Source organism: Poeciliopsis prolifica, unplaced genomic scaffold (assembly GCF_027474105.1).
Source record: "Poeciliopsis prolifica strain line A6 unplaced genomic scaffold, Auburn_PproV2 SCAFFOLD078, whole genome shotgun sequence".
NCBI lineage: Eukaryota > Metazoa > Chordata > Actinopteri > Cyprinodontiformes > Poeciliidae > Poeciliopsis > Poeciliopsis prolifica.
This window is the reverse complement of record NW_026562453.1, coordinates 1,233,288-1,257,250: the sequence shown is the minus strand read 5'-3', so window position 1 is coordinate 1,257,250 and position 23,963 is coordinate 1,233,288. Positions and strand designations below refer to the sequence as shown.

At 38.2% G+C, this 23,963-nt stretch overlaps 1 protein-coding gene across 2 annotated transcripts; it reads left to right on the top strand.

Moving 5' to 3' along the window:
* Positions 1-337: 337 nt before the first annotated feature.
* inpp5f (inositol polyphosphate-5-phosphatase F) lies at positions 338-23,476 on the top strand. Of its 2 annotated transcripts, none has more exons than XM_055021736.1 (20): positions 338-752; positions 5,022-5,102; positions 6,311-6,447; positions 9,949-10,074; positions 10,170-10,337; positions 10,565-10,621; positions 10,723-10,921; positions 12,206-12,385; positions 12,471-12,538; positions 13,112-13,236; positions 13,330-13,407; positions 13,654-13,774; positions 14,258-14,386; positions 14,575-14,692; positions 15,180-15,378; positions 16,024-16,095; positions 16,175-16,248; positions 16,431-16,559; positions 16,963-17,050; positions 17,750-23,476. In XM_055021736.1, the coding sequence occupies exons 1-20, from the start codon at positions 656-658 to the stop codon at positions 18,873-18,875; spliced, it is 3,372 nt and encodes a 1,123-aa protein (XP_054877711.1). In that variant the 5' UTR covers positions 338-655; the 3' UTR covers positions 18,876-23,476. The 2 variants fall into 2 exon arrangements, with proteins under 2 accessions (XP_054877711.1, XP_054877710.1); XM_055021735.1 differs by having other exon boundaries at positions 10,152-10,337.
* Positions 23,477-23,963: the final 487 nt, after the last annotated feature.

Here is a 23,963-nt window from a genome sequence, read left to right as displayed (position 1 = left end):
TTAGACTTTTCAATTTATGAAATGTTTTTGTTTCAACATGACTCTCAAACTTTTAGATTTTTTTTCATCTTGCAAATTTTTACTTTTTAATCTCAGAAATTTCCTCGTTAATCTCAAAACTTTTGATTTTCTCTGATGGGCAGAAATTTACTTCTTTTTTCTGTCTAAAATAACACTGACACGTTGCCATTTGTTCCAGGTGTGCGCAAGAAACGGTTGAAGCAGGGAGGCTTCAACCGTCTGCTTCCTGCTGTACCTGTGCAGCGCTGATGACGTCAGGTCACGTGGTCTTGTTTGGAGCAGGAAACGTCGGTTACGTCCTGAACGGCGACACAGACAGTTCCCCACTCAGTGATGAGCGTCTACCCCCCGGTGTGACTGTGGGAAGGTTGCCTCCTCTCCTCCTGTCCACGGGAACTTTGAATATCAGCATGTAGAGGCGGAATAACCAAATCCGACTCGGATACAGCTGCTGTTAGCCGTGGACGCAGCCACCCGCCATCTCTCGTAGCGGTGGAAAAGGAAGAAGAAGAAAAAGCCGAGCTAACAGCGGCTAGGCTAGCTCCGGCGTTAGCCTCCGAGCGGAGGGAGAACCGCACCGGGTCCGGGAGACGCGCCTCGAGGTGGAGGAGTTTGCGAGAGAGGAAGGAGGAAAATGGAGCTGTTTCAGGCTAAAGACCATTACATTCTTCAGAGCGGGGACCAGGCGCTGTGGTGCAGCAGGAAGGACGGTAGCATGGCTGTCAGACCCGGTAGGTACCGATGACAGCTGCTGGAAACGGTTTCATTTACATTCCTGGTGACTTTTTAATCTCAAATCCCCCCATTCTCTGCTAATTCCTCCGCCATCCTCCCTGAAACCTGAATGTTATCAGTAAATATGATCAAACGGACCGATGTGGGTCAAATACAGATAAACACGCCGGTTTTATCCTTTTTATTGTCTGTTTTTGGACGCGCTTCTATTGTAAATCATCGCTCGGCTGTTATTCAGGGAGCGCCAACACCCCAAACTGACTTCAAAGTTGTCAGCCTGCTTCTCAGATTGCAGACCGAGGCTTGAATTTGACCGCTTGATGTAAACTAAACACCACGCAGGAACGTGCAGGAGTAAATAAGAACATGCGTCCACATACAGGTGAGCGATATATGGACTTCCGTTTTATCGCGATATTCTGTGGTAAAGATAAAAGTCACGAAAAGAACTATTTATTACTACTTTTTTTGGCTGTGAATGCATAGAAAAGCAATCAGACAGAATTACTGCTTTTGAAAAACGTTCCCATTTGTAATGCACTTCTTCAGGGCAACTGTCACTAAGCTACAGTAACTGCAACTAATCATATTTTAAAATTCATTGATTTTCATTCATATTGCCATTGGGGAAAAAAACTGTAGAAAATAGTTCAACAATCCAAACAATACAAACAGGTGTAGGGGTTTTTAAATAGCATTAATGAGTAATTAGCAATGAATCATAACTCTTATTATTATAAGAAATGTATCATGATAAATGATAAACGATACGATAAATGCCCTCCCCTTTATGCAGGTATATATATCAGCTTTTACAGAAATTGGAAAGCTGTAATTGTAATATTTTATATTATTTCCACCAGAGTTACTTATTTTCATTTTGATATTTAGAATACAAATTTTTCACATAACTTTATATTTTGGTCCATCTGATTAGTTTAATTTAATTTAAATATTAAATGATTTATGTTTAGATCAGTTGCTCACTATTTGAGTTAAATATTTTTTTACTTGAATAAAAATATAGTGTTGAGTACAATTTTTGGTTTTTCTAGCCACCTTAGATGTCTACACGTAAATGGAATTTCCTTTTTAAGAAGTCGCAAATATTTACTTTTAAATTCTGTCTTTGTTATATTACCCTCTAAATTATAAGTTTCAAGTATTCTTCAGTACAAGTTCTTTTTCTACAGCTGTTTTACTGATCTTACATGACAAAGCAGTTACTTTTTTTCCCTCCTTAATATCTGAAATTGAGAAATTAATTCCTATTTTAGCAGAAGTAATTCATTCAGGAGTTAGACTAAGATTATTGTGCTTTTAAAACAGTTAAGGAAAGCCAAGATAAGCTTGTCCCCAACATACAATAATCAATTAATCGCATTATACATTTAAATTAGCTTGATTATTTCCATTCTGATGATTAATGTATATATATTTTTTAGTTTACATAGGCTTTATTGTTAATTTTAGTTGTTTTATTTTAGATATTTAAAATATCTCCCTGTTCTAGTGTTAAGTGTTGTTTGCAAAATTAAAGTTTAGTTTTGACAGAGTGAAGTTACCAATATATTATGTGAAAATGGTTGCAATACAACAATGTTATTGTCTATCGCAATAATTTCTGAAACAATTTATCATCCAGTAAAATTAGTTTTCATGACAGACCTAACCCCTGATGATGGTATCGTGGATTTATATTCAAATTTCTAACATTTAAGGCAAATGTTTGTATACATGTGGATGTATTTTAAGGTAACACCTAAAACTTTCTGCTTCCTTGTGCGATATCATCAAAAAATACAAATTAGGTGACGAAGATGAGTGCAAAAGTTCAACCATGCAAAATATCAGTATTTACAGTAAAACTGTGAATACTGTCATCAGTATACAGAGTAAATAGTGTATACTCTGATGTTGTAATGGCAACATCAAAGTAATGTTACCATTACTCCGATATCAACATTACAGCTGGCAAATGCACTTAGAGATAAAGATCTTAGTTTTCAGAGACATGTCTTGTGGTATGATGAAACCAAAACAGAAGTTTTTGGCTGAAATGCAGTGCAAGCCTGAGAACCCATAAAGTATAACGTGATCCTATAGCTTCTATTATAAGAAACCTTGCCAACCAGCTCATTTGTTTCCAGCATAATGGTGTTAATCTGCTAATAATTTGCTACAAATCGTTCTTTATTAATTCATTAATCAATTTATGAAATATCCACTGAACTCTGATCCAGAACCGCTGAGGATTCTGGGAGTTGTAGGCAGAGGAAAATATTTTAGCTTCTGGTGGAATCGACTAACTCACTCGCTCTTTGGTTACCTAGCAACTCACTCGCTCTTTGGTTACCTAGCAACAACCTGTTCGATAACTGCCACCATTCCTCTTTGCGGCTTAAAAATAATAAATAAAAAAAACAGTGTAGAGTGAAAACAGGATAAAACAGGAAAGGTAATTTCAAATATTTAAAACAAAAACTAATCAATAATTATTGATATCGACTGATATGAAACGCTCGTATCAGCCAGATTTTGCTTTTATTTATTTCCAATTTTATTTTCAAAATAAAGAAAAATTATTGAGTAATTTATTGTTGACTCTTTGTGTTCTCAACTTAAATAATTGAAGTCCTTTAATATGCAGGTATTTATTAATATTTAGTTATTTTACCATAAAGCTCAAAATACACACACAAATATTTATACATCTAATTATTTGCAGACTTAAATACTTATGAAACATTTACCTTTTGTTTAGTAAATCTATTTTTTCCAGTTTTATTTCAATAAGAAATCAAGTTGTGACACTTTTGTTGCTGTGTCTTTATGGGAGTTATAAATTCAGGTCTGCTGGAGCAAAAGAAAATATTTTCACTGAAGTCCCCAGAAGGCCCAGCACATTATCCCGTTGTGTCAGCTGTGCAGTCGGCCTGAACGGGGCTTTGGTTGCACCGCTGTTTCATTATTTAATTGGAAAAAGGGTTTTCACTCCTCGCTGAGTTTCCACTCCGCTTTGCTCTGCACAAACGAAGAAAGGACTTCCATGATGGCCAGCTTTCCGAAGGAACTTTGTGTGTTTTTTTCCCCTTTCTCTCGATCTGCAGGTCTTCCCTCCTCGTCTGGACATTTAGTTGGAACAGGAAGAGTTATTGTCTGAAGCTGATGTTCTCCACCTCTAGCCACACCCTCCATCTTTTGCCAGTTTCCCCAGGCTCTAATCCAGACTCCATTACTAATGTGGAGCATTCCAGTTTGTTTTCTCACCATGAACTGTCTCCACATTAAAAAAGAGAGGCTACTTCATTACAGTTTTACTTTTAGTTTTAAAGCTTGTTTTCCAACATCATGCGTCTGAACTTGATCGCTTCTGAAATATGTAGACCAACTCTTCCTGTTTCTGTTCCCATAATTTTAAACACAGCAGAGACTAATTTAATCCCTTTTCTGTTTAAACAACTCTTCATCTGTTGTTGGAATCACAGGTTCTCACGCTCACACGTCTTCAGAACAGGGCTGAATGATTACTTGGATTAATTGCGATTAATTGTGATTAATTGATTATTGAAATTATCGGCAACTAAACTGAGACCATTTTCTGATTAAAAAACAATATATTAAAGTCAGGAATTAAGCCAAGACTTCACAAAATAAAAATACATTTTGCATTTAACATGCAAAGTGTATTTCAGCCATTTTTGCCCAATCATTACTCAATTAATCTCCAAAGATAACTGACCGATCAATTATGCTCTGTATTGATGTGAAATATAAAGGACTAGAAATATATTTCAGTTGCAAATGCTAAAAAATTGCTACAAATGATCAAACATTCACTAAAAGAATTCTGTTATTGTAATTTAGGTAATAACATTATTATTTTTCTTCTGTTAAAATGAATTTAATTGTTTTAATCTTTTAATGTATTTTTAACATTGGCTCAATTGAAATATTTTTTAATGCGATTAATCAATCGTCCGAATATTAAAGTAATAATCAGAATAATCAATTAATTTGTGAAAATAATAAATTAATAGAATAATTGAGGACTCATCTGAATAATTTGTCATAATAATTGATTAATCCTCACAACAATCGATTGTCAAAATAACCGATTAATCATCAGTATTATTGATTAGTTATCAGAATAATCACTTAATTTTCAGAGTAATTGATTACTGGAGCAATCGTTGGTCACATTCCTGCTCCAGAAACATCTTTTTGTGTCATTTGGTCAGTGATGTTTTCTTCTGTGATTTCAGCCACAGACCTGCTGCTGGCCTGGAACCCGGTCTGCCTGGGTCTGGTGGACGGAGTCATCGGAAAGATTCAGCTGCACACTGGTAGGCGTGGGGATGAAAACGGTTTCAGCTGGTTTTGGTTTGTCTCTGGCCCGTACTTTTCCATGTGTTCAGGACGGTCGTGTCATCAATGTTTGTCATGAGTAGAGGTGTTAAAAAATGTGTCTCTGTGGAAAGACGAGCAATCTGGGCTCTGGTTCTGCAGGCCTCAGCATGGATGAAGACTCGATGTTAATCTTAGTGACACCTTTGGTAAAGATTTCCAAAAAGCCTTAAACTTAATTAATCTTTTTGATCATTGTATAATTCAGCCGTTTTGAAAATTTGAACCTTTAATTTGAGTAAATTTATAGTTTTGGAGACTGAAATTGTTCAGGTAGTTAGATGTTGATATATATGCTCTTATTTTGAAGTGGGTGAAGACTTGGTTCCACTTCCTCTCCTCTCTATATTTTTCTGTTTTCTTCCACCAAAAACAAAACAAAGAAATGTACAGGAACCAAAAAAAAAAACCTTATTATCTCTTGGTTCAGCTTTGTTTGTTTTAGTTCCAGTTGCTTTATAGGTTTTAATTATTGCTCTGACTTTCCAATATGAGGAAAAAATGCCACCATGTTGGATTGCTGAGGTGATATGTTTATGTATTAATAGATTATTGAAATAATCTAACAGGTCAGCCCACATGTTGATATTTTAGCTGCAAATGATCAAGTTGTGTTGGTTTATCATAGGTAATAAAATGTCTATTTTCTTATAAAAAAAAGTAATTGAATTATTTATTTGTATTTTTTAATGTGTTTCTAAATAAAAAATTGGCAGAATGTGTCAATTTTGTTATTTGATTAATCACCAGAATAATTGATAAAATCTTCACAAAGCTTGTATCTACTCTTAACGACGTGTTCGCTTTTCTTTCCCATTTTGAGTACCTGCTTTTTAAAGTAAAATAAGGTCAATACAAGCTCCAAAAATATATTGATCTAAATCAACTTAAATTGGATTAATCTTCTCAGCGTTTAAGTGTGAGATTTTGTTTGTGCAGATGAAGATGGTTTTACCTTAAGGTTTTATTCCACATCTTTAATATGCGTTAAAAGTGCTACATACAGACAAATCAGCATCATATAACTACATTTTTACCAGATGCGTCTCTGTTAACAGAAGCTATGGCTAGCGTCTTCACACCTTCGCGGTTCTCCACCAGTTGACCCAGTTCCCTCTGTCCTTTTGTTTTTCTCCCCTCTCTGCAGACCTTCCTCTCGGTCTCGTATTAATCCGCCAGAAAGCGCTGGTGGGTCAGTTACCGGGCGACCACAAGGTTTACAAGATCACCAAAATCGCCGTCATCCCCCTTTCTGACGAGGAGCCTCAGGAGCTGGAGCTGGAGGTAAATCACACACTCATGTGGAAATCCCAGATTTCTCCTCAGAATACCGAACATGAGTCAGAGCGTGATTCATCCCTGAAGCTGCAAGTGGTGGGAAATTAGCTCTGGGTTGCTAAAAATATAGTTCTACACCTGAAATGACATTTAAAAAATGATAACAAACATGCTGAACGATGCTAAGATTTCAGTTTTTCAGGGAGGCTTCTTGGATGGTGAGACTGAATATTTTCAAGTGAGTAACAAACGGAGGACGACGAGTAGAGCAGAAGCTTTTAGAGCCGTAGTTGGTTCCTGCACAGCAGAGTGGAAGTGATGTCTGTTGTAGAAATGCTGTAGATCAGGGTGTCAAACTCATTTACATTGATAAAACCATTAAACTGTCAAAATATTAATGAGTAACTGCCTCTTTAAATTGAATAATATCGAACATCTTTTCACACTGATCAGTCCCTCCAAGATTTTATGATTGGCTTTGCATTTTTGTGCAATCAAAATCGTAATTCATGGTGCTAATATTTAAAAGGAATTTTATTATATTCAATATATGATATTAAATGTGACTTTTGTTTCTCATTGCATCAATAATTTCACATCAAGTAAGGCTACAAAAATAAGTTGATCTCCTTCCAATAGTTTTTTATGAAAATATATTAACTTGCATGTAGAAAACCAATTTGGCAACATCAATTAAGCTGTTTTAAACCAACCACAGTTGGTTTATTTTCAGATTTTTTTCAGTCAACCAGAATTGCATTTAAACTGTCCTGGTATTAAAAAGAAGTTTATGTTGCCCATGAAAGTGGTGGGCACACGTCTTCTAATCCGCTAATAGAAAAGCTAATTTTTTAGCTTTGCGCTTTAGCATTTTTGCTAACTTAGAATAAGTTTAGCACACTTAGCTTCCCCTAAATAAATGTTTTTTCCAGCTAATTTCTAAAATGCTAATTTACTTAGCTGTTTTGTAGATGTTTTTATTTATGCTCTTATTTTGAAGTGGGTGAAGACCGTTGGTTCCACTTCCTCTTCTCTCCATTGTTTATAGGTAAAAAATTACCACTTTTCTGACCATTTTGTAAATGAAAATTTGCAGTAAAATCACAAAAAATGTGGAGATCTGTTGATTTTCCAAAATCTTGGAGGGACTTATTGATGTAATTTGCCGTTTAGAGGGCCACATGAAAAGCTATGGTGGGCCAGATTTGGCCCAGGGTCCTCGAGTTTGACACATGTAAAATTGGAACCAGAAGAATAGCTTGTAAAATTATTCCTACCCATTAAACTTTTCACATTTTGCACGTTACAACCAAAGACTTCAGTGAACTGTAGCATGATTTTTATGAACTCAACCAACACAAGGTGGAGCGCAATCGTGATGTATAACAAAACAGATGCATGATTTTCAAAATAAAGCAGGGGCAGTAAGGCGCAAACACGTAGAAAACCTGGAAACAAGCCGGAAACACAAGGATGATTAAAACCCCAAATCACACAAACACAAAAATATAACTGCAGCAGAAAAGAGCAGCAAACAAAAAGTGTAATCATGGAAAACAGAAGGTAAATACAGGGCCCCCTAGTGGTAATTTTTGTTCTCTTTCATTAAATGTATTTAATTCTGTTGGAAAATTATTGCACTCCTTTGTGATAATTTAGCATTCTATCATAGTAATGCACTGTTTGGTTCATGTGGCATCTTGAATCCTTAGTCTTTTTGTTATAATGTTTGTGTAATATTTTTAAATATCTTAATATGTCACTATTGACATTCCTGAAGTTTTAAATCTTTTTCTATAGAATACAAATGCACCACAAATTTATGTGCAAAATACAAAAGTAAAACAGGTCAGTCATTGGCTTTCCATTTCTTTCCATTCCTTCTAAGACATAAATAAAAACTTTATGTAAGAAAAGTATTTTTGAGTTATTCTCACAGGGTAATAAAGTCAGGTTTGATTGTGTCTTTTTCTTCTTGGTAGTCTAAATGTTTAATAAAGATCAGTTTTCAGTCTCATCTCCACCTTTAGCAAACAAACATGAACAGGCAGTTAACGGATCAATTTTCAACCAGTTTCTACACCAACGAGTTAAGTTTCGTTCATTTTCACTGAGGCTCTTTAAAAGTTTACATATGTGGCGTTTTAAATTGATATTTTTTAAACTATATACAAACTAGAGCATTGTGTAATTTTTGTTCATTATGCAAAAGAAAAATTCTCCTGACATCCTGCAGGAGGCTCTGGTTCAGAAAGAAAACAACTTGCAATTGTCAGAAAATGCAAGTCAAAAATGTTGCAACCACCGCAAATTTGAAACTCCCTCTACAAAATGGAAGTCCTCCAGGCCACTGGGGGGAGTCTGGAGCAGTTAGTACCACCCACCTAAAGATGCCGCTGTTCTATAATATTGTGAAATGCAACTTTTCTTCCTCCAACTTTCTTCTGGACTTCCCATTAAATCATAACATCCCGTCTTTACGGGACTCCCTCTAGTGGTTTGGAGGACCTTCATTTTGTTTTTACTGTTCCCACATTTTTTCCGTTTTTCATTTGCATTTGTTTTGCAAATTGAAAAATTTTGCTTCTATTTTGTGCGACTGCAACATTTTTTATTCTTAGCATTTTTTTTTCTGTTGCATTTGTTTTTTGTGTTTGTGTGTTTTGGAGAAATTTTGAGCAGAGTTAGGTTATAAAACAACATCCCAAGCTTTTAACATCTCACATTGTCTGTTCAATTCATCATCTGAACATGGAGAAAGGATTTCAATTTACAATCCCGCCATTACGGGCCTTTAAACTCAATTTATGAAACCTCAGTGCTGTGGTTGGATTTTTAGCACAGTTGGATGACCTGCAGCACAATAATTAGTTGTTCTTTCTATAAATCTGACATTTTATAGAAAAATGTACTGCAAAAATACAACATCTTACCAAGTATTTTTGGTCTAGTTTTCAGTGAAAATAACTTGGTACAGTTGGAAAAAGACAAAACTAACTCTTATATAACTTTTCAGCAAGATATAGGAGCTTGTTTTAAGTAAATAATTCCTCAGCATTGATTAAATTGTTCCTCTTCTACAGCCAAATTATTTCACTTATAACAAGACATATTATAACTGAAATAAACTGACATTAAAACTAATACTTTTGAATTATTGACTTAAAACAAGCTCCTATGTCTTGCTGAAAAACTACATACAAGTTATTTTAATTGTACTAAGATATTTTCACTAGATTCTAAGTTTGTAAGTTTAGTATTTTTTCAGTGTGGTGGATTGTTAAGAACGCATCAAGATGTCGTGATTATGTTTTTTCTCGAGTAACATGTCGAAGAAGGTGCTCCAGTTAGATAAAGCTGAAACGTAACATTTACTGAAGTGTGTGGTTTTAACGTGACTAAACTTTAGTGAGTAATGGAAACTCCTTCCCCTTTAGCTCTTGTTTGCAGAGAGATGCTACCAGATCTCCTGAGCTGAAAATAAGTGTTTTAATTAATTCCTTGCAGCTTTGCAAGAAGCATCATTTTGGAATCGACAAAACGGAGAAACCGGCCCAGTCTCCAGATGAATCAAAGTTGATGAAAACTCTGAGTCAGATCAAATCCAACGTGTCCGTTCCCATGAAGAAGAAGGTATTTCTGTTCAAACGGACCTTTTACCGTCCTGATGTTCTGACCTTTGACGCGTCTCATGCCGCTTCCTCCTTCAGTATTCCCCTGCGTTCCAGGTTAAGGAAAACAAAGAGAAGGAGCGCCTGGAGCGGCGACTGTTAGACGAGCTCTACAAAATATTCATGGACTCAGACTCCTTCTACTACAGCATGACCTATGACCTGACCAACAGCGTGCAGCGGCAGGGAGACTCGGATAAGTCCAGCTTACCTCTGTGGAAACAGGTGGGAGAGAGACCTCACTGATTGCTAGTGGTGAGACTAAAGAAATTTTAGGGCTGAAACGATTAATTGTTGACTAGTAATCGATTAATCATTAATTGGAGAATACAGACTCATTAAAAACCTATTCAGAGCAGTAATAACTCCAAAACTGTACACAAATATAAATATCTATATAAATAGCTGATTTGTTTAAATCTGTTTTCACTTTGACTGTCTCTTGTTTTAAGGTGGACGACCGTTTTTTCTGGAACAAACACATGATCCAGGATGTCATCAATCTTCAGGTAACTAATACCTAAAGATTGAATCAAAATCATCTATTATGATTCTGATTCCACTAAATGAATGTTTTTGAGCATTAAACTAAAAAACCCTGTAATTTCAGGTCCCAGAGGTTGACCTGTGGGTTATTCCGATCATCCAAGGCTTCGTCCAGGTGGAGGAACTGGTGGTGAACTACAACGACACGTCAGATGAGGAGCGCAGCAGCCCAGAGACTCCGCCCAAAGAGATTACCTGCGTCGATGACATTCACCCTCGCTTCACTGTGGCGCTGATCTCCAGACGAAGTCGCCACCGCGCAGGTAGGCGTTCACACCAAGTCCTACATGGACTCAGGAGAGCGTTGAGTTAACGCGCTCTGTTGGCTGACTTTTTGTTGCCGCAGTTTAAAAAACTTTAAAAATCCAACCTTACTTCTGATTACCTTCATTCAGTGTGGGGTAATAATCCTGCATTAAGAAAAAAAACTAAACTAAATAATTTTTCCCGCATTTACTGACAGTGATTCGTAGTGAACAGATGTAACTGAAGCAAACTTTTTAAATATTGGATCAAAGTGTTTGATTAAAAATACTGAACTTTTGTAATTTTTTTTAAGAGTCATGATTCAAAATGGGAATGTTAAAATAAACATATCATCCCATTGCTAAGGTTGGTGAAGGATCAGTGATGCTGTGGGCTGACTTCTCTCTGCATCTCACATTATAAATATAAAGAAAACTGGAAGGTTGGTCTTACAACAGGACAATGATCAAAAACATGTTTCCAAATCAGCACAGGAAGGTTTTATTAGGCCCAAAATCAGGATTAATCCACCCCCAACTCAGTCCATAGATCTAAGTTTTGTTGTAAACCTCTTGAGCTGAAGAGAAGAGGTCAAGAATCCGACCTGGCGAGATTCTGCAAAGAGGAGCGGTCAAAGATCTCTGTTTTTCTTGTGCTGCAGCAGGAGACTACACGCTTTTAGTTAACACATTGCTTATCAACATTGTAGGAATATGTATGTCGAATGCAAGATAAATTCATTTTAAAGTGATAAATTCACATTTTGCTTATTATTTTTGTACTTTCATTTGGGTCTAAACTGCTTCTAAAAACACACCCATCTGTTTTTTGGCAAAATGAGCCGTTTCAAAAAACTGCTGAATGTAATGTCGCAAATCAGTGAACCCCAGCCTATTGCCTAGCAAGCCTAGCAGAGTTCCGCCCATTACCTAGCAACCCCAGCAGAGTTCCGCCCATTACCTAGCAACCCCGGCAGAGTTCCGCCCATTACCTAGCAACCCCAGCAGAGTTCTGGCACATTTATTCAACTAGTTTTACGGCTGTATGGGCTGTAATGTGAATGGCTGCAGGAAAAGACAAGAGTTTTGTGTTTGTAAGAGATGGTTTCTGGCTCATTCTGAAAGTGAGCAGGCTAAAATCTGATTATCTTAGAATGATTTTGTACAAAAAAAATAAAGAACATGTTTTGTGTAGCCCATCCTAACCTGCTCAAGGAAACATATTTAACGGTTTCAGACATTTCCACCAGCAGTGAAAGTGATTGAACTGTGATGAAGATGAGAACTGCTCTTCTTTTAAAGGGATGCGGTACAAGCGCAGAGGTGTGGACACAGACGGCCATGTGGCGAACTACGTGGAGACGGAGCAGCTGATCCATGTCCACAGCCACACGCTGTCCTTCGTCCAGACCCGCGGGTCGGTACCCGTCTTCTGGAGCCAGGCCGGATATCGCTACAACCCCCGGCCACGCATCGAGAAAGGTCAGCGGAGCTGGCGTATCTGAACCAGGGAGACGTTCACAATTAGGGGTCATAAAAATGTGACTGGCTCCTCTTTGTGTTTCAGGGGACAATGAGACGATGCCTTACTTTGCTGCTCACTTTGAGAAGCAGCTTGAGCTTTACACAAAGCAGGTCAGTTTGACTCAACAACGCAGACATGTTGGAGAGTTTCCTGTGGTTAGGAATGTGAATTTAACTCTGTTGTCTCCATCTGTGGATTTAAATTTTTAACCTTTTCCAGAAAATGTATTTTATTGCTTCCAATCTTGAATTTTTTGATATGTGGCATATTGAGAACATTTTGAGACCTACTTCATGCAGCCAAACTGGTTCTATTTAAGTGTTTTCTAGTTTCTTACTGAAGGATGTTTAATATTTTGGCATCTAAATCAATGTTTGGTCTATTCTTAATATATTGGTACATTCCTAAAAGTAAAACTGAAGTGACAAGAAGTGTAGAGAGATAAATGCAATAATGGAAATATTCAATAATAATAGTTTCTTGGGTTTTCCTGAAAAAATTTAACTCTACTTTTCTACTGGTTTAGATGATGTCTTTTCCCTTAATAAATGAAACCACAATTTTACTGCTTTTTATTATTTATTTAAGTTATTATTTTTATTTTAAGAAATCCCTATGGGAGCAAACACATTCACAGTTGTTGTTTTCTTTAAATCACACGTTGCTTCGTTAATTTGTTGCAGGTGATAATTAACTTGGTGGACCAGAACGGGCGGGAGAAGATAATCGGGGATGCGTATCTGAAGCAGGTCCTGCTGTACAACAACCCAAACCTCACTTACGTTTCCTTTGACTTCCACGAGCACTGGTAGGAAAAAACCCTGAGCCATGACCGGCTTTGCACGTTTTACACTATTCTGGCTTCACTTCCTCTTTGTGCTTCTTACTTCCTGTTTCTCAGTCGTGGAATGAAGTTTGAAAACGTGCAGATACTGACAGATGCCATTTCTGACATCATCACTGACATGAAGTGGGCATGGTAAGCAGAGTTGTTCCATAACTCGTTGGGGCTCAAAAGAACAACATTAATCTTAATTTGTTCTTGCATTGTCCTCATTATTATTTTTCTTGTTTGGACATTACTAAACAAGTAAAGTTCATTTATGTTGGACCTTCAAGTGGCACAATCAGTATTTCTTGACACATTATTCCTAATTCTCATTAATATCAGACTGAATTTGTGTTTCTATAAATGCGGCTAATTTCTAATGACTCCATCTGTCAGGGTGGACCAAGCTGGCGTCATCTGCAAGCAGGACGGGATCTTCCGGGTCAACTGCATGGACTGTCTCGACCGGACCAACGTGGTTCAAGCTGCCGTTGCGCGAGTTGTGATGGAGCAGCAAGTACGAGTTCATTACATATTTCCTCATTTTCTAGCGCCTACTGAGTTTTTAGCTGCACTAATCTGAACTGAAGCTATTTTATGCTGATAGCAGAGGAAGTGAGTTGAGTTTTTTTCTGTGCATGGTTTATAAAATACCCTAAATATCACCTGAAACTGTTCAGTATCAGTCAGTTGGCTGGAAATAGGCTGAATATATTTCCCTTGTTGAGACAAACAACATTTGTCTGAATTATAAATTATGTTCTGTTGGCAAAAAAAAACTATGGAGTGAAAACTAAGCAAATGTATAACAAAATTCCTTGCAAATGTTTCTAAAGAGCAACACAAAATCACTGATTTTGACTGCAAAAAAAAAAGGTGTGTCTACCCAGGCAGAGCAGCTTGATTTTCTTTTTTCACAGTTTCAACAAACAATAATAATTTTTATGAAGTTACATTGTGCAGCTGTAAAGTTGGTTTCCACATGTTTCCCTCCGTGCAGCTGAAGAAGCTGGGTGTGATGCCTCCAGAGCAGCCGCTGCCTCTGAAATGCTACCGGATTTATCAGGTCATGTGGGCCAACAACGGCGACACCATCAGCAAGCAGTACGCAGGAACCGCCGCCCTCAAGGTAGCACCGCTTCCACCTCAGCTAGCTTTGTTTAGCATCCAGTTCTGTTTTCACACCAGCGACTCTGGAGCTTTAGACACGGCTGAGAAAAGGTTATGTCACTGTTGTTGTCACAGGCTGTGCTGTCCTAAGAGTGCAAATGAAGTGCGGTTGAAGCTTTAATTAACACGCTGTTTGTTCTGCTTTAGGGAGACTTCACGAGGACGGGGGAGAGGAAGCTGGCTGGCGTGATGAAGGACGGCGTGAACTCTGCCAACCGCTACTATCTCAACCGCTTCAGAGACGCTTACAGACAAGCAGTCATCGGTACGGGAGCTCTCAGAATATTTGACCAGTATGTTTTTAATTAGACGGAAAAATTCGAAATCTCTCCGTCATTTTGACAGATTACACGTTGCAGACAAGTCCAACAATTTTAACTTTATGCACGGAGTAGATCATGGAGGTGACGGCGCAATCTAAACTTTGGCTGAAGTTTAACAATCCCACAGTTCATCCAGAACAGAGAAAACCAAAGAAAACACTTTGTTGCGTTTATTTATTGTTAAAATGACAGTCTACCTCATTAAAAATAGAAAGTAATGGCTTAATTAGACTATAATAAGTCATGATAAATTCATCTGCTTCATTCATGTGTGCTGAACGTGATGAATGTTAATTAAACCATTTAAAAATTTAATCCATCAGAAAAGCCCATGTCAATATAATTTAAAGATACACAAATATTTTTGACGCCTCCTCTGATTGGATGTAATGGAAACCGTCTTTTTGGTGAATCTGCGGCTCCTTGCAGATCTGATGATGGGTTTGCCCGTGACGGAGGACCTGTACTCCATCTTCAGTAAGGAGAAGGAACACGAGGAGAAGGAGAAGGAGAGCCAAAGAGGAGCGCAGGAGCAGGTGGGCCTGCTGTTGCAGACCTACATGCAGCTGCTGCTGCCGGACGACGAGACGTTTCACGGAGGCTGGGCGCTCATCAACTGCGACATGAGGTGAGCAGTCTGAAACCAGATTCCTCCGATCAGAGACAAAACAGCATGAAGCGAATTTACATTATTATTAACACATCAATAATCTGTCACAATTGCAACTGAAGGAGGAAATTTCTTCTTATCAGGGAGTTTTGTATCAGATTTGTGTCAGAGTAAGAAAAGAAAAATTAATAGAATAAAGCTGAAATATTTTAGAGGGTAAAATCATAATATTGCGAGAAAAAAGTTGTATGGAATAAATGGGATAAAGATTTAATAATACAAAAACAAAGTTGCAAAAATATGAGAATAAAGATGTAATAACAATAAGATTAAGTTGTTACAAAAATCCAAAACTAAAGTTGTAATAATAATAATGCAAGAATAAATTCTTAATAATTCAAGAATAAAAACATGAAAATAGTATGAAAACAAAGTTTCCCTAATAAACTTTTATTAAAGCATCTTTTATTAATGTTGTTTACCTTTTTTCCTTTTTTTTTAATAAACTTGCTCTAATATTACCAGTACAAAGTCGTAATAACGCAATAATACAATGAAACTCACTTATATTAACAGAACCAGTTAGGAACCAGGTTTAAAGATGCAGCCCTGATGTTTTCACAGGAGCCCAGTCTGTGTTTTTATTGTTATTTTTTCCCGCAGCCTCATTGATGCAACCAACAAAGACGTGGACGTTCTGCTACTCCTGTCAGATAAAGCCTACTACATCGCTTAGTGAGTCCGATCCTAACCTCACATCCCGCTGTTTGCACTGTGTCGGCTGACTAACACTTCCCTTTATTTTCCGTTTCAGCTACGACGACGAGGCAGATAAAGTCAACCAGTACCAGCGTCTCGACTTGGAGGGATTGGAAAAAATTGAAATCGGTGAGGAGTTAAACTCATAGAAGTCCGTTCGCATTCACTGAGTCACCCAACACTTCCTGAAAGTGTGCTTGCAGCTTCTCAGTAACCTTTTAGCAACATCCTCACTGAATATGATTCATGCAGTGACAGCAGATTATTAAAAAAAAAAACAGAAACAAATGGATGTGATCGGGTTTGTGCAGGTCCGGAGCCCACTCTGTTCGGGAAGCCGAAGTTCTGCTGCATGCGTTTGCACTATAGGAGTCAGGAAACCAGTGGCTACTTCCACACTCTGAGGGCGGCGACGCGCAATCCGGAGGACGACGGCAAAGGTAAGGAAGCAGAGAAGAAGAGGAATGGTTTCATTTAGGACTGATCAAGATCATAAATGTCCTCAAAGGCCCGGTGGTGGAAGGATTTAATGATGAAAGAATTGTCTCAAATCAACAATATTATCATTTATCGCAATAACTTCTGGAACAATTTATCGTCCAGCATAATCATCACGACGGGTCTGTTGGTGATCACGACTTAACGTTAAATGAACTTGAATGCATTTTCAAATTGTTTTAATTGGGCAAAAACTGATTTGATTTGATTTGTAACATAATGTCATGTTAGAGGGCCATATAACAAGTTATGGCAGGCCAGATTTGGCCCGCAGACCCTGACTTTGACACCTATGTTGTGAGGTGACAAACATGAAGTGATGACTTGCGTTGCAACATTTTTCAGATACGCTGCAGTGCATCGCTGAGATGCTGCGCATAACGAAGCAGGCCTCCGGGCTGGACCTGCTCGTCATCGAGAAGAAGCTGGAGAGGCGAGTATGAAGGAGTGCAAAAGTATTCATACCAGTTCTGTTGCATGTTATTTACAAACACAAACTTCACTGTATTCTCCCACCTAGTGGACTCAGTTCTATTAGGGACCAAAGTTGCAACATTTGTTACATTTTCAGCTGCTGCAATTTGCTTTCTCACTGCACTGAGTCAAAGGAACCAAACTGTTCCCCTCCTCGCCTGTGGGGGCGCTGCACCAAGAACCACTGAAATAGAGTAGCGTCATATTTTAGTGGTTGTCGGTTTTCTCTTTTGTCGAGCCATTTCTCCTGCTAGTGCTGGACTAGTGTGTTTGTTTTGGTTGTTTTTACCCAGAATGCCCTGTGCTGTCCTGGTTAGATTGGAACAGGCGTTACATTTTCAGCTGCTGTGGTTCGCGTTCACATTGCTTCAAGTCAATGCAAACGAACAATTTTTTATTTTTTTAAAACCTGTTCCCCTCCTCGCCTGTGGGGGCGCTGCACCAAGAACCACTGAAGGAAATGATGCAAAAGCCTCAGAAGAAGACACTGAACATGACTTCCTTCTTGAAGTGTAAACAAAACTGGAGTATCATGTACAGCCTTTGTTCATTTACTGCTGTGAATAAATTTTCTTCCCAGGAAGTTGTGCACTTCAATTATCAATAATCACAATTCATAATTTCGGTCCAGTAATTTTGGCGTTTGTCTGTGTTGCAGGCGGCAGAGTAAACCTCATGAGGACATCATGGGGATCCAGAACAAGCCTGCAGGTCAGGCGGCGGGTGGCTCTGGACTCGCTCAGGGGAAAAGCTTCCTCCTCAACAAGTTCTCCTCCCTCAACCAGAAGGTGAAACAGACCAAAACCAACGTCAACATCGGCCCCTTCAAGCCGCTCGGAAAGTTGGGGAACTTCTCCAAACCCGACGTGACGGTTAACTTCCTCAAGCCCACCATGCACGTCAACCTGTGGAAGTCGGACAGCAGCCTGGAGACGTCGGACGGGAACCCCGGCGCCGCCGCGCACAGCGTCCGGGGCGACGAGCGCTACGAAAACGACTCGGACTCCGACTCGTACAACTCCGACCCCGAGCACCTGTGCTCCGGCTCCTTCGACAAGGTAGACTACGTCCTGCCGAGCTGTGGTATCGTGGCGTCGAACCCGCGACTGGGCAGCCGCTCGCAGTCCATCGGCAGCGGCGAACTCAACGTCCCGTCTGTGATCCACGTCACCAGCTGCCAAGATGGCGTCTCTGACATCAACGACAAGTCGCCCGGCGCCGCGTCGCTGGCGGAAGAGGCGCTGCTGATTGACTTCGGGACACCCATCGACGCCTACTGTCAGCAGTTCGTTCAGGACGCCCAGACCAAACCAGTGGAGGTGTTCGGTGAGCTGCCGGCGGCCGGGGTCGCGCCGCCGCAGAAGAAAACCCCCGCAGACTCTGAGCAATCCAACCTGCAGACCCAGAACCAGGACGCCCAGCTGCCCCGACCGTCCCGGCTGGACGTCCAGACCTCTACCTCCGGTTCCAACCTGCTGTCCGTCCAGCGGCCCAGCTCGGCGGCGTCGGGCGGCTCCCAGAAGAGCCTCAGCTCCCTGATGGAGGGCAGCCTCGGACCGTCGCCCGCCGACAGCAACGGCAGCCGCGTCGTGTCGCCGTTCGCCAAGATCCGCAGCTCCATGGTACAGGTGGCCAGCCTGACGCAGGCGGGACTCACGCAGGGCCTCAACTACGCCGTGGCGAAGGTCCAGAAAAGCCCCGACCCGGACGCTGTGAGCGAGGCCCAGGAGAGCGACCTGAAGGCAATGTTCACACAGTGCCAGACGAGGATCATCCAGATCTAGAGCGCCGTGTCTCTCCTCCTGTAGCAGGATTTTCTGGTCATCTCCCGTGTGGTAGCATCAGCAGAAGCTTGCACAGAGTCATTATTAGGCCAATAAATGTACTCTTAGATTCGCCCATCAAGCTGCAGTATGCAACTTTTACAAAAATATTTCTTTTAAACGCAAAACATTACTGAGTATTTTGGTTTAGTTTCTAGTACAAATATCTTACTTGAAATGAGAAAACTAACTTACAAGTAACTTTTCTGCAAGAAATAGAGTTTGATCCTTTATATTGAGGAAAAAGCTTCAGTCCCATTGGCCGATTGTTTCACAATCGTTTCCTAGCAACGCCTGACAACCATTGAGCCGTCGCCTAGCAACCAAGTTCAGGTCCCACTGGCAGAGTTCATTCATAACGAGACGTTTTTCCCACGATCAGTGGAGCTGCGACTTTTTCATCAATATTAAGGAATTATTGACTTAAAACAAGTTATTATATCTTGCTGAAAAGTTACCTGCATGTTGGTTTTGTTTTATTTCAAGTGAACTTTGATATTTATATTAGAAATTCGACCAAAAACACTTGATAACATTTTGTGTTTTTGCAGTGCAACATGTTGTGACAGATAATCTGTGAAAACATTGATTTTCTTCACCTCCTCCCTGAGCTAGTCCTGCTGTCTGAAGAAATTTACCGCTCCAGACCAAAAACAACCAATCAGAGCCAGGAGGAGGGACTTATTGCTGTCACTCAAGCTTGTGAACGCATTGCTAAATGCGCTAATGTTGAAGGAACAACTTACCGTTACAGGAATACCGTCTGTCCATGCAAACTAGCTTTAGCATCCATGGCAGGCTCTGTTGTGGTGAACTAGCTGAAGAGTGATTGGCAGCGCTAAGACCCGCCTCCTGGCTGTGATTGGTTGTTTCTAGTTAGCAGTGGGAGAAGGCAGAGGAGCTTGATTTTTTTTCTTTTTTTTTTTTTTTTTCTTTTTGGTTAGAAATTATCTGTCTCATAGTGTCACTACATGGTGACAGTTTATATAAAAAAGTTTTTTTGATAAAAGTTACAAAGTGCAGCTTTAAATGACCACTCCCTCCCATCATGACAGCGACCATGTTTACATGCACACAAGTACGGATTTCCTACTTTTTTTGTTGTTTGAGCACTGATTTTGTTTTTCCACACCACCTTGCACACTAAAAAATATTGATATATGTCCTCCTTTATGGCTTATTGGTGCCTCACAGTGGAGATTGCTATGTTATTAGCGTACTAGCTGGATTTAGAACTAGAATAATTACAAGGTTGTTTTTTAGTAGTGTGTTTGGAAATTAGATAATTGGGATCAGCAAACATTCCATCCAAATCCATAAACATCCCATAATAGGCATAGGTCTGTAGAAAAAAAACAACAAATATTCAAAATAGATTTAAAATAAAATTAGTTATTCACAGAAAATTAGTGTCACAGAAAAAGATATTTAATTCTGCAATCCTAGAAAATTAAAGTAAAAATTCTGAGGTTCAGAGTTTTAAAAGCACCTTAAATTTGTTAGCATTTCGATTTAAGCACAGCTTAAAGCTAATTACATCTTTGCTGTCCTTGCTAATGTTAGCTGGTTAGCATTAGCATTACCTTATGTTCGGTACTTCATCTGCCTCCTGTTGCTGAACCAAAAACTGAGTTAATACTTTGAGAAAAACAAAAGCTGGGACCTGAAAATAATTTTTTAATGTTTGCAGAGAAAGATGTCCATCTGACTTTAAACTGTAATAAGAGGAAATTTTACCGTTTTATACACTTAAACCTTTTTAACTCCATGCACTACGACGGAGTGTTATGGCCAGACTCACAGGATTATTATTTCTTTATTACTATTATGAAATCATAATATTATGAGAATAAAGTCACATTTACAAAATAAAAATGCTAAATTATCCAAAAAAAGTTAACATTTATTATTTTATCATATTATTTTTGCTAATATTGCTACTTTATTCCGATATTAAAACTTTATTCTTGTAATATTACAACTTTTTCTAAAATTGCAACTTTATCTTGTATTATGTCAACTTTATTCCTATTCCAATATTACTTTATTCTGATATTATTAGGTCTTTATTTTAGTATTTCGTCCTTTTTGTTGTATGACTGTGGCTATAATTCCATTATTACAACTTTATTCTCTTTATGACTATTCTCGTATTATTACATCTATTGTTGTATTACATTATTTTTGTTTTATTCTGTACTCTCAATATTCTGGTATGAATGCAGGTTTATTTTCATAGTATTACAACCGTTTTGTTGTATGATTGCGACTATGTTCATGTATTAGTACGCTGTAATTATGGTATAATTGCAACTTTTTAAGTATTTTTTCATAATATAGCAATTTTGTTGCGTGATTGTGATTTTTATTGCAACCTTTTTGTTTACGGCTTTATTCTTGCGTTACTTTTTTTTTGCAATTTAAAAAAAGTAACGCAAATTCTTAGTCTGGCCATAAAGCTCCGTTGTAGTAAACAAACGCACTTTCTGCTCCGTAAAATACTTCAGCTTTCGAAGTAATCCACTCTGCTGATCAAGTTCTGCTACATGTTTTATTTTCTTGTACAATTTTTACTTTCTGAAACGTGAAGATCATGCTGTCCCAACTCTGCTTGTGGTAACATCTAGCTAGCATTAGCTGGTCTGCTTTGATTTAATCGTGCTTCATTTCATCCCATATATGCAGATCACCGTTAAGCTGGACCTGAGCTTCATGTAGAAATAAACCAAATCTGTGGTTCCCAAAGGATGGTAAAGTTTGCGTGCTACCCTCCTGTGTATAAATGTACTGAACTAGCCAGACGACACGCTTTACATAGTTATTAGCTAACATAAGTGTTGTTGAGTCACTTAGACCGTAGGAACTAGTGAGAGTATCCTGGTTGTTCATATGTACAGTGAGTCGTGTTTGACCCAACCGCTTTTCTTTTTGGATTCGCCATCAGAGGTTCGGCTCGTTTCTGAGGGATGGGTTTGGGTTCGGTCTGACCGGCGCCGGAGTGTAGCATATAATACACAGATATGCAGATTCACAGTAAGCACTGACGCTTTATGCACTCCCCCAAGCAGAAATTTGCCTTAACTGGGAACTCGAGAGGCAGAATTACATGTTTCAGGTATTCGATGCAGAATCTACCTTTTTTTAATTTCCTTCTTGTGTTACATTTAGAGCACTGCTGGGAATATGTTCAGGGTCTCTATTTAATCTATTGTTTTGTTTATGGAAACGTAGACACTGACTGTAGGTTGTCTCCATGTGCTGCTGCCGTAGATCCCTGGATGCATTGGATTAAACTTCCTGTTTTGCATGTATTTTTCTTGCAATACATGCACTTAACCTGAAGAAGTAACATTTAGCTCTTTTTAAATTCATTAGTTTTTATTGTTGCTGTTAAATATAAGGATCTTAAGAGGCCCTACTCTGTATCATGTTGTGTATGATAAAAGGTCAAAGGTCGTATTCACTCCATTTTCCTCACCAGCAGCTGAAATCGGGTAGACTTGTATATTTGTCTTGTTTAGACCGTTAAAAAAAACTGCCTGCTTTGAATGGCCACAATTCAATACAAAGTCAGGAAATATTTATACATGTGATAATTTAAATAAATTTATGACAATCTAAAGGAAATTAAATTTGCAAAAAAAGTTTTAACCAAGAAGCTGGCTGTTCAGATGTCCAGAAAGTTCAGTGGAAGAAGAAAAATATACATTAATCATTTATACTTGAGATCATTTAAATACAATTTTAAACAATGTACTTGTAATTATATAAATATCAAATTTTCAAGAAGATGGCCATTTACAAACGGACAGAAAGTTCAGTGGAAGGAAACCAAAATAAAAGAACATAATTTCAATTAATTGTTAAAATGTATGAAGTAAATATGGCATCTAATTATTTTACAGTCCTGAGTTGCTTTATGAAATTATTTTGTCATTATGGAGTGTTCCCAAATTTTTTAAAAATAATTTCTGAAATAATTTGGTTTATTAAAATGTGTATTTGATGTTATTACAAGTATGTATATAATATACTTATAGCATTAAATACTAAAATGATGTTTAAGTTTTGTTTAACATGTGTGAATATTTGAGAACTTATTTGTTGAATTGTGGCAGTGTTGGGCCTCTGTAGATTTGCTGACAGTAGGTGGCGCTGCCAATGCTTCAGGGTGATTTCCTGCAGTGCAACGTTTTCTCGCTAAGGTTGTGAACACTGGAACAGTTCTCAAGTTTTCGATGCGGTGAAAAGGAAAAACGCAACATTCCTGATGAACACGAGTCGCTGTTTTGTTTTCTAATATGCAAGTTTTTGTTTTTTTCCAGATTATCTGCTGGGTGAGATTTATCTTGTTTTTCACATCAAGTGCTTTTTTTCCTTCCAATTAGGACCCAACATCATGACGTCAATGTGCAATTAAACATGTTCAAGTATTTTATTTGCACCGATTAAGCACATCCTCCTGGTCTGTAGTCATATCGTTCCTCTACCAACTGACTGTCGTCATTGTTTTCCAGTGTACTGAAATTGTATTGTATATTAAAGTATCCTATTTATTCTTATCTATGGGCGTGCTACTAATTTTCAATAAGTTGAATCTCAAAGCATCAATGACATAATTTCAGAAATTCTAAAAGTTCTACACGTTTGTTTATATTTTCAGAGTGAATTTTATTTTAATGATTGTCGGCCCTAATAAAAAAATAAATTTATCAAACTGGGAATATTATGCAAGACCCAGTGTATGTTGTTTTTAGACAGCCATTCATGTTGGCAATTAGAAGACTGAAAACAATTAACCATTTTAATAAAGTTTAATTTTGCTCTGCAGCAATTCAGTGCCAATGGAGATGGAAACATTTTTATAAAACATTTTCACCCAAAAAACTGGAATTTTCTGGAAAATAACTTGGAAGTTTCTGATTTGAAGTAAAATATTTGCTAGAAAATTAACTGAAATTTTGACATTAGACTCAGTTTAAGAAAAAATTTTGAGATTGAAAAGTCAAATTTTCAAGGTTTTCCTTAAAATTTCTAGGATGGAGCTCA

Bases quoted from the DNA above. Each gene is read 5' to 3' on its own strand.
- inpp5f (XM_055021735.1), top strand. From the start codon at position 656: ATGGAGCTGTTTCAGGCTAAAGACCATTACATTCTTCAGAGCGGGGAC. The intron at 13,237-13,329 runs GTAGGAAAAAAC...CCTGTTTCTCAG, and splicing joins TTTGACTTCCACGAGCACTG to TCGTGGAATGAAGTTTGAAA. The intron at 14,693-15,179 runs GTACGGGAGCTC...GGCTCCTTGCAG, and splicing joins TTACAGACAAGCAGTCATCG to ATCTGATGATGGGTTTGCCC.